This window comes from Cydia amplana, chromosome 21 (genome assembly GCF_948474715.1).
Source record: "Cydia amplana chromosome 21, ilCydAmpl1.1, whole genome shotgun sequence".
Classification (NCBI taxonomy): Eukaryota; Metazoa; Arthropoda; class Insecta; order Lepidoptera; family Tortricidae; genus Cydia; species Cydia amplana.
In genome coordinates this window covers 2,506,391-2,514,400 of record NC_086089.1, presented here as the reverse complement: position 1 = coordinate 2,514,400, position 8,010 = coordinate 2,506,391, and the positions used below count along the sequence as shown (strand labels likewise).

Sequence of the window (8,010 nt, the reverse complement as noted above, 5' to 3'; positions counted from 1 at the left end):
TAATTTTACATAGATTATTTTTAATGTTTAGAATCTAGCAATTAGAATAATTTTGCTTTGGTGTAGGTATAATTATATACCATAGCTTTAGGTATTATACTTGTTTGTCTAAATTATGGCCATAGTGGTAATCAATCAATCGCACTGTATGTTGTCTGACAATTTCATAAACCTAGGATCACCGATAGTCAGTTATTACTGTTTGTAAGTAAGTACCTAATGAAAGTTAGTTATCGTCACAGGGAAACTTTTTGTATCCCTCAAACTTTCCATATTCTTTCTTAATCAAATCGGCCGCCTTCTCAGCGAGCACTACCGTCGGCAGAACTGTCGCCGACTCGGGTACAGATGGCATCGCACTCGCATCTACCACTCTCAAGTTCTTTATATGTATCACCTTGAATCCATCATCAACGACGTCTCCCATAGCACACGTGCTGCTGCTATGGTACAATGTAGCAGCCAGGTTCTTGACGTAACAAGCCCAGTATTCGTCACTGTCAAATGTCAGCCTATCACATTCTGGCAATGGTGGTCTAACGAATCTACCTCCGTTTTCCTTGAAATATGATGTATCTTTAACTTTCACAACCTTTCTTACAGCCTCCACCATTCGGTCCACGTCACTTTCATCAGCAAAGTAATTGTTATAAATCATAGGCGGATCTCTAGGATCTGAGCTTCGGAGAGTTACTCTTCCTCTAGATTCTGGTTTCCTCAGGGTAGTGAGGATAGCCATTCTTTCTTTCTCAGGCTGAGTAAGGTAAAACGATTTAGTAACCTCTAAGTTGAAGTTCAAATTAACAAACATTACATAGAAAAATAATGGAGACAAAGAGCCAAATATTAAGCTGTAGTGCGAGAGATCCAAAGCTCCCGATGAAGAAGTAAAGTCACCGGCGACTAATGGTCCCGGGAAGGAACCTAAATTCGTCGACAGCCCCGTCGTCACGCCAGATGTCAGATCAGTCTGCCCAGTTATCACTACAGGGACAAATACTTGATCCTGAAACCCGTATCCTACTGGTAAATCTTTGACTACCGGAATGCCGAGTTCCTCTAAATCTTGCTTTGGTCCTAAACCGGATAACATCAATATCTTTGGTGAATTATACACCCCAGCTGAAATAATTACCTCTTTTGCATATACGTTAATTTTACCATTTTTAGTATCTACGGTTACACCTTTTGCTTCTCCATTATCAACTATAACTTTAGTCACATACGCTTCTTTCAATATGTATAAATTCTTCCTGTCTTTGCAGGGTAGCAAGTATTCTTCTGCCGTACTAGCTCTTCTGCTTGCTTTGTCAGTGATCATATAGAACCCTTCACTGGTGCCGTTCGGGAATGGAATTAAGGGATCGAAAAGAATGTTCATGCCGATTTCTTCGTACGCTTTGAGCATAACATTATTTTTTTGTCTTAAAAGATCGTTAATTTCTTGAGGTTTCGCACTGATAGCTCCTTTATCGCAATGGAATTCGGATGTGGGGCCGGACAATATGTTTTTGTCCAGCATATTTTCTGCCTTCTTGAAATACTTCAAATACTCATGGTCAATCCCAGCACGTCCAGCCCATTCACCGTAATCACATTCAGGCCCCCTGCAACAAAAAAAAACCGGCCAAGTGCGAGTCGGACTCGCGCACGGAGGGTTCCGCACCATCAACAAAAAATAGAGCAAAACAAGCAAAAAAACGGTCACCCATCCAAGTTAAGTACTGACCCCGCCCGACGTTGCTTAACTTCGGTAAAAAATCACGTTTGTTGTATGGGAGCCCCACTTAAATCCTTATTTTATTCTGTTTTTAGTATTTGTTGTTACAGCGGCAACAGAAATACATCATCTGTGAAAATTTCAACTGTCTAGCTATCACGGTTCGTGAGATACAGCCTGGTGACAGACGGACGGACGGACGGACGGACGGACTGACTGACAGCTGAGTCTTAGTAATAGGGTCCCGTTTTTACCCTTTGGGTACGGAACCCTAAACAATTCCTTTTGACATGTTCAATCATGTACCCACCAAAAAACCGAACATCCACCTTCCAATCAATCAATTACCTACAATTTTATATGCTTCCTTTCTCAACCTAAATAAATACCTCTCGTTCAAAAGATGGCCGATAGAAGAGCATCCGCCCAGCACTTTCCCGGCGGTGTGCGTCGTGCGTCCGCCGCGCTGCGCCTGCGACACTCTCCCGTCCACCTCCGAGTAGTAATCCCAATCCATAGGCCCGTGTGTCAATAGAGGCCAAGCACCGGGTATCTAAAAATTATCACAGCTGAGACATTTCTCTGTTAAAGTTTTAACTTTATGCTACCGATCGACATTGGTTTCTAACATGACTCCTATCTTCGATCGTTCATTAAATCGTTTAAAATATCGTTTACCTATCTGGCAACTGGCTTGCCTAGGCTTCCCAAGTATCACACTAGGTACATTTATTATCTCCACACGTAAGATATCCGTCTTTTCTTGCTACTCAAGCGTTTCAACCTGAGTCAAGTCTTAATTCTGACAGATATAATAAAACACTACTGCATCAAATGTAGCATAGGTACTTTACGAGTACCTAACTCACCACACTTGTCAACGCAGGGTCCCCTCCAGCCTCGATGCACAGCACACGCCAGTCTGCCACCTCGGAGAGACGATTGCTCAGCACAGACCCTGCTGTGCCGCAACCCACTATGATGAAGTCGAAGCGATCACCATCTGATGCCACAAAATAATACTAGTTAAGTAATGTTAATTAGATTTGCGCGACTCTATCCCCTCTTAGTCAATTGAGACACATGTAAGTACCTAAAGTTAAAGGATGCCCCTTACGCTTAAATTTTAGATCTACCTAGCGGAAAAAGGTCTACGAAGCTACGAAGGGTGGAGATTGGAGAAATGAAAGAAGTACCTAGTGAGATTGGACATAATGAATAATGCATACAATTGAAGGGATGTTTACAAAAACAACATAACTGCTTAACGCGGTTGACACTTTTTTAAGAACATTGTTAATCGTTTCAGGTGTCAACCAGTGTAGTCAGTTATGTTGTTTTTGTAAACATCCCTTCAATTATTTCGTTACCTCGCACCGAACTGCTTTTCGGCCAGGAAGTGTTAAAATAGGACGATGCTAATATCAACGTGTTAAAGGAGTTGACGACGGCACCGATCGCAACATCGGGATCAAACGCATGGCCGACTACAGGCGATAGAAAATCCATTTCAATTTTACTGAAAATTTAGCAGGCGGAACAATTTATATACGGCATCAAAAGTAAATACGAACAGTTTGTTCGGAAACGGATAATTCTAAACACACAAGTTATTTGGGTCAGATGTTTTGAAGGTTCAAAAACAATGTTCTCCACATTCCTCATGAAAAATATCATTGACATTAGTAAACTGGATCAAGGTCCGACCTTTTTGGATAATACGTCTGGATAGGTAAACTCTTAAATTTGTGTAACAATACTAGTCTGTGCGGAAAGAGAAGAGTCGTGGAATGTATGGGCCCAATACAATACACGAATCTTCTCTTTCTGCACAGACTCTAAAATAATAGTGGCTCTGTGAGCTGTAGACCTCGACCTAAAGGGTTGTCAAATGTAGGAAATGGGACTTTAGAATGAAAGATTACCTAATTCGAAATGTTAATCAGAAATACGGCATATGTGCAGCATCAGGTACCTACACCAATAGGCAAAAATCGTAAAATGCCAATCACTCAAAATGTCCCATTCTTCACAATTCATGCAAATTAGAATGACAACCCAACATTGCGAATAAAATTTACACATTGCGAATGACCAAATGCAAATGAAACTGTTAATGAATCATGCGACGCAAATATAATCCTTTATTTTGGATAATTTGCATCAGCCTTTGGCAATGGCGATTGTAAGATTAATTTAATCGTTTTCTCACGCGTGGATATAACTATAACTTTAGATATCATCTTAATGATCTTAATTAAAATTTACGACAACATGTTTCCATTCCATCGATCCAATCTGGACACGATGAGAGCAAACTACGCAATATTTTGATTTTTTTTATTATTTCGCACATTTGCCCAAATGCTCATGTTAGGTACATGACTTATCTTTGACTATACTATTCGCTAGGTGCACGACTGGTGCTGCCCTCATTTTGGCGGACTTTCTACGTTGAATCTTATGGAGTAAAATTAGTTCAAGCGGCTGCCACTAGTACTAATGGCGGACATTCCATAAGATTACCTGTGTTTGTGACGATCAGCGCCACTTCCCCCTCCACCGACTTCGCACCTTGCCAATATGGTACGTGTAGAGACAGCAACGGAGTTGATAGCAATCGCCGTAGCCGAATCGGCCGTGGAGTTATTTACCGAGGTTGTTAGCCATCGTCATGGTAGTAACCTTAACGAGGACTTTGCGAATCCCGCAGCCAAAAAGCCGTTCCCTTCCCATACAGTCAAACTTACGTTCTCATTTTAAAATTTCATTTTACTTGGTATGAATGAACATTTACCTGTCTGGTACTAGTTTTCGTTGCTAAACGTTTTTAGGAATTTTAGGTGGGTTCACAAAAAAAGCGAGTAGCAGTTTTGTATAAAACAGCAAGGTTCATGTGACTCTTAACGTAATGTCTTGTCATTTGCACATATTTGTAGGTCCTTCAACCTGTTTTCCTTGTACCTATCTGTTTTGGCACTTCTCTAATTAAAACTCAGATTTATAACCCGTATCATAAGCCTGTAATCGATTTCTTTGTACCCTGATGCACAGGAAATGATTATTAGTCGCGTGATAAGTAAATTTATTCGCCATTGTCAAAAACATAATTACCATATTTCATTTACGTACTTCATTGTTATTACGTAACCATAACTGCGTCATACTACTCATACAACCGAAACTTCATGACAAAGCATCTTGTTTTCAAAATTCAGGTATATTATAACGAGGCACCTTATTAAAGCTAGGTACTTCAAACTTCTTTATTGCCATTATATTACACTAGCGATCCGCCCCGGCTTCGCACGGGTTTCACAAACCCTAACAAATTATACACCTAAACAATCACTCTATTGATAGGTGAAAACCGCATGAAAATTCGTTCAGTAGTTTTTGAGTTTATCGCGAACGCGAACGCGAAATTCAGTGTATATTATAGACCCTGTAGGGGCACAGTGTACACTAATGAGTTCTAATGCTATAATAGTATTTGATATCTCAGGCTTGCTTGGTCATATATAAACATGCGATTTCTTACCGTTAAGGATACCTGGTACAATTACAATGACTGGTAACCGACGAAAACGAACTTATAACGACACATTTTCTTTCAGTTGACCTAGTCCTATTTGACACAACACAATGTCTGTCTAATCTATTAAGAAATAATACCTACTAAATTAAATTAACTAAAAATATCTACCTATATACATATATTTAGTGAAAATATAATATGAATATAAAACTAGAATTAAGTACAACTAATACTAAAGCTAAAAACGGTACTAACTAACTTATAACGGTTTGTCAATGATGTGTTTCTATTCTATTCTATTCCTGATTAATGTAAGGGATCTTCTGAGGTATGTTGAAAAACATTAACACTAACCACCATTTCTTTCACTTGTCCTGGTTTATGCAATTAGCTCTCTAAATAAATGAATAGAATCGACATACCCAAAGCTTATCCAATTTAGGTGCTGCCAAACTCAAAATCAAAGTTTAGATACAGTCAAAACGCCAGGTCAAGTCGCATTTCCTCTTTACAAGTGTTATCCAAGTATGTTTATGCTCGTCACGCCAACACGTAACAAGCATAATACCTATACCTACCTACACAAGAATGGCAAGTGCACGGACTGCATGGACGGAAGTTCGGATCGCACCGAATGCCCTTTGGGTCGCGGCATCTCCCACGTACACGTACGTGTTGACGTTAAATACTTATGTAAGTAACATGAGTTTAACGTGATCAATTACCGATTTCGTGCTGGGCCACTACTGTTACAAGTGTGAATAACGTTAACTTTCTCTAGTATGTTTGGTTTAGGTCATCGCTTGGTTTGGTAAATCGTAAGATCTGTAGACTTATTCACAACATCACTGATCTTACTTATTTTAAGTGAACCTTCGGTGCATAATAACTATGCGTGAGCAGAAGCTGGCTTATACTGGTTTGACGTTAGTAATATACACTGTACAGTCAGCATCAATAGTAGCGAATGAAAACAACGAACCAAATGTATCTGCCACCCAGGAATACTTTTCCAAATAGAGATAAATCTCTACGGTTCTTGTTCAAAAGTATCTGTTACAGTCTAATTATTCTACATACGGTGATATACCTATCTCTTTTTGTCAAGCTGTCAGATAATGCTCGAAACTTTACACACGTAGTCTGCACCTAGCCAAGGTGACAATCGCTTGCGCTACGACAACGAAACGCTATGTGTATCTCTATCACTCTTCCGTCTACCGTATTAGTGCGACAGTGGCAGTTGCGTTTCGTTCGCTACGGAGCGTAAACGATTGGCATGTTGGTTACGCACCCTCTATTATCCTACTTTTGATGCTGACTGTACCTATTCACTACTCGGTAACTGTTCCGGATAAGGAACCAGATATCCTTATAAGCATTATACAGTGTGTGGCCCATAACGCGGGCGAAAAATTAAAACGTACATTCTACTCCTCAAACAATAAAACTTTGGTCAACAACTTTTTGAAATTATGTAGTCTTAAAATTGTCCCTTTTTCAAACAAACTAAATAATATTTTCAATGTACTTTAAATTCCGTCTAATTGACATTGCCCGTCAGTCTTGTCACCGTACAGGCATAATCAATTTCGTAATACATTGCGTGTTCGATTAAATTTTAAAGTGTTTTAAAATACAAACCACAAGTTATTTTTAAAAGTCGCTGAACAAACATTGTCTAGTTTGAGGAGTAGAATCTACGTTTTAATTTTTCGCCCGCGTTATAGGCCACACACTGTAGAAGTTCATCTCGATCCTTGGCTATCTGTTGTTATTAAACCCCTTGAACTAGGTATCAAGGATTTACTTTTCGCAAGTTTCACGATAAATATACCTACACTATACACATCATATCATAAACGTGCACGTAAGAGGTCAAGTAGTCATTCAGGTTAAATATGCTTGATGCAAGCCACTGTTAACAATATTTAAATTGGTAAATAAATATAATTTGAGTAGTAAAACAGTAATATATCCTTCAATCATTTCGAAGTTTAGTATGTATACGGTGGAACCTCGCTAACACTCGAGCCGAGGTTCGTTTCATATCGTGGTATCCAGATAGACGATATAAAAAAAATCCTCGTTACCACGGAAAAATGCTCTTATCAACCCTTCAAAGCCCAAAATCTCTATAACTCGAAAACTGAAAGAAGACCGTTGATTTATGGGCCCAGAGAAAACATCAATAAGATAAACTTACTAGTGTTCGACATGCTAATGCCCAATAGATGACACCCTGCTGACACCTCTATTAACAATGACTTATGTTTCAAGATGACATGTACTGGTACCGCGTTGAGCACCGTACGTTTACCATATCTTACAGACTATTACGTTACATATCTACATACTTTATTTAGGAAATATACATAATATTACGTGTAAATGAACGGGTTCGGAAAGAGAAGTCGTGGAATGTATTGGGCCCCATACATTCCACGACTCTTCTCCTTCCGCACAGACTATACATTATAAAAATACACTTTATAGTTCATTTCCGCGATTTAATATTTTATTGAATTCTCAAGGAATTTACATAGGTTAAGATATGTATGTTTACGTATACAGCAACAATAGCTTTGCCGTTGTCATCGTCCTTATAGCATTGACACAAGGCTTTAGCTTCACCTAAACCGCGAGGTTTTTTCACTGGGGAGTTATATCCTCTTTGCACTAAACTTGTTTATAGCGGCTTGATTCTAGATTAAATTATGTTCTGGTTTGACACTAACTGGCAATAATTATA

General features: G+C 39.1%; 1 protein-coding gene across 1 annotated transcript; it reads right to left on the bottom strand.

The window, feature by feature from the left end:
- Positions 1-226: 226 nt before the first annotated feature.
- On the bottom strand, positions 227-5,618 carry LOC134658153 (ecdysone oxidase-like). Its single transcript, XM_063513762.1, has 4 exons — positions 5,613-5,618; positions 2,590-2,742; positions 2,110-2,273; positions 227-1,607 (listed from the first exon to the last, which is right to left on the bottom strand). Exons 1-4 carry the CDS (start codon positions 5,616-5,618, stop codon positions 227-229), a joined length of 1,704 nt encoding a protein of 567 aa, XP_063369832.1.
- Between the last annotated feature and the right edge of the window lie 2,392 nt (positions 5,619-8,010).

Excerpts from the sequence above, each read along its gene's own strand:
- LOC134658153 (XM_063513762.1), bottom strand. Across the intron at positions 2,274-2,589 it reads ACCCTGCGTTGACAAGTGTG|ATACCCGGTGCTTGGCCTCT; the intron begins GTGAGTTAGGTA and ends GATAATTTTTAG. Across the intron at positions 1,608-2,109 it reads GGCCATCTTTTGAACGAGAG|GGGGCCTGAATGTGATTACG; the intron begins GTATTTATTTAG and ends TTTTTGTTGCAG.